This window comes from Octopus bimaculoides, chromosome 9 (genome assembly GCF_001194135.2).
Source record: "Octopus bimaculoides isolate UCB-OBI-ISO-001 chromosome 9, ASM119413v2, whole genome shotgun sequence".
In the NCBI taxonomy this organism is placed as follows: Eukaryota; Metazoa; Mollusca; class Cephalopoda; order Octopoda; family Octopodidae; genus Octopus; species Octopus bimaculoides.
Window position 1 is genome coordinate 64,717,462 of NC_068989.1, and position 2,574 is coordinate 64,720,035.

A 2,574-nucleotide genomic window follows, 5' to 3' on the forward strand; every position below is an offset into this window, starting at 1 on the left:
TTTTATTAAGGACCAATGCATCCGGAGATAGAGAAACTTGTAAGTAAATTATTAAGGATCCAAGGATTTCCAAAACTTACATTAAAATTTATTAAACAAAATAAAACAAAATAAAACATGCATTTATATATATATATATATATATATATATATATATATATAGACTTCATTCTCTCATGCATACATTATCCAGTTAGGCCATGAAATTTACGGACTATAACGTTATAAACACGTTCCAATCTTAGGTTTACTGTTTTTAAGTTTGCCACAAACCCACTAATAAATGATGCACAACGACATATCTTTTTCCAAATCATTTTTGTTCTTATACCGACATCATCGTTGTCGTTGTCATAATCGTATAAATAATGTCAGAACGGACATAAACATCTATAAGTTTACGATGTTCCGGTTCCCCCTCCATCTCCACTCGTGACATAACTTAATTCAGTTAATATACTACGTAGTCAATTATGTCTAATTACATTTCATCAACAGATAGCTGTGTGTAATGTTTATTTCAATCACATTTGGAAGTTGCTAAAACATTATATCTTAGTGGTGATATTAAATTTCAGGAAATTGTGCAATTAACACCAATGAATGTCTAAATAAAACAAAATCTTTCATAAAAATGATTTTATGAATAAACGAAACAAAAATGTAATACATTATATGGTGTATTTCAGTATGCTCTAAATAACGTACACTGGAGCTTGCTAAAATGTCCTCTTCCGAGTTCCAACCAAAGCAAGAGAAATACATACAAGTGTGCAGAAAAATGTTTCCAATACGCATTAAACTTTCAAATTTCTTAATAACATAAACGGTTATTGGGTAAAGAAACACATTTGGTGGAGTTCTAGTTTAAGCACCCCATATAATCCCGCATAGACTTTTCGTTATTTTTTGGGGAATTTTCAGTAAATTTTAGTGAATTTGTGTTCTACACACGGGAATTTATGCGATTTAGAAAAAAATGAAAAACAAAAAATTTACCTCCTATCCCCTACCCATAAATCGGTTCTTCTTTTATTCTTTTACTTTTTCTATTATTTTGTTTCAGTCATTTGACTGCGTCCATCCAGTAGCATCGCCTTTAGTCGAACAAATCGACCCCAGGACTTATTCTTTTGTAACTCTAGTACCTATTCGATCGTTTTCATTTGCCGAACAGCTAGGTTACGGGGACGTAAACACACCAGCATCGGTAGTCAAGCGATGGTTGATGGGAAGACAAACACAGACACACAAACATATACATACATGTATATATATATATATATATATATGCATGCATGCATGTATGTATATGTATATAGGACGAGCTTCCTTCAGTTTCTGTATACCAAATCCACTCACAAGGCTTTGGTCGGCCCGTGGCTATACTAAAAGACACATGCCCAAGGTGCCACGCAGTAAGCAAGCCACTTACCACATACCAACTCCTTCTATGTATCTAATTGATAAACGGCACAAGAAACAATAGAATACTAGGAATTGTAGTCGAATACTTACCTTCTCTAAATCGAAAGTTAACTGAAATTTTAATAAGAAATCTCCTGCAAATTCTGGATAAGTTCTAAGGATTTCTTTTAGTTCTGCAATATCGATTTTATTGATATCACAATAAGAAAGTGGGCGAACTGTATATAATGCTTTTCCTTCTGGTCCTTTATCTCTAATGTCGCCACCAAATATATCGTGTTTACCTGGAATATTAACGAAGACATTCGTAAAATATCAACCATTTTGTATTGTAAAGTTATGACGAAAAGTTTTCGAAAAATATAAGTGTAACACATCTAATTTAAAGATCAACAGTCGTTGTTAAAATTTGTATTTATTTAGTTTTTTAAAAGTACTTATTTAATATATAAATTAGTTAATTTATATATTACAAACAAGAATACATTAAAGATTCGACGAATTTTGGAGTGTTTTCAACTTTTGTTAGCTGGATAACTTGTATATATTAGATTCATCTCCCTTGAATATATCAATAAAATAAGAAAATAAATGTTAAACACACTTAGTAATATATCTACAAGCATTCACGCACGCACACACACACACACACACAATCTATATATCTTAATAATCCTTTCTACTGAAAGCACAAAGCCTTGAAATATTGGGGAAGGGGACTAGTCGATTACATCGACCCCAGTGTTTCATGGGTACTTAATTTATCGACCCCGAAAGGATGAAAGGCAAAGTCAACCTCGGCGGAATTTAAACTCAGAATGTAGCTGCAGAGGAAATACCGCTAAGCATTTCGCCCGCCATGCTAACGATTCTGACAGCTCACCGCCTTTATATATATTTTAATAATAATTTCACTCAGCTTCATATGACAGAGTTTCATGGACGCGTTAAGCAAAACCATCGCATCAGATAACAGATTGTTCCTCTGATATCTTATCAGATGGGTCCGTCTAACGCGCAAACAAAACTTCAAGTCATATGAAACTGTGCCAAACTACTATTAAGGAATATATCTAACTCCTAGCAAATGTATTGAGTGCTATTTTCTTTTTTTCGTTCACGCTTGTATTATACATATACGTATAT

General features: G+C 32.8%; 1 protein-coding gene across 9 annotated transcripts in view; it reads right to left on the reverse strand.

Annotated features, from left to right (window-relative positions):
• LOC106879147 (potassium voltage-gated channel subfamily H member 7) overlaps positions 1-2,574 on the reverse strand; it is a 703,964-nt gene that overhangs the window by 74,406 nt on the left and 626,984 nt on the right. For all 9 annotated transcript variants that reach the window (XM_052970717.1, XM_052970723.1, XM_052970716.1 and 6 more), the window contains one exon: positions 1,519-1,712. In XM_052970717.1, the coding sequence (XP_052826677.1) occupies positions 1,519-1,712 (194 nt within the window). The remainder of the gene's footprint in view (positions 1-1,518; positions 1,713-2,574) is intronic.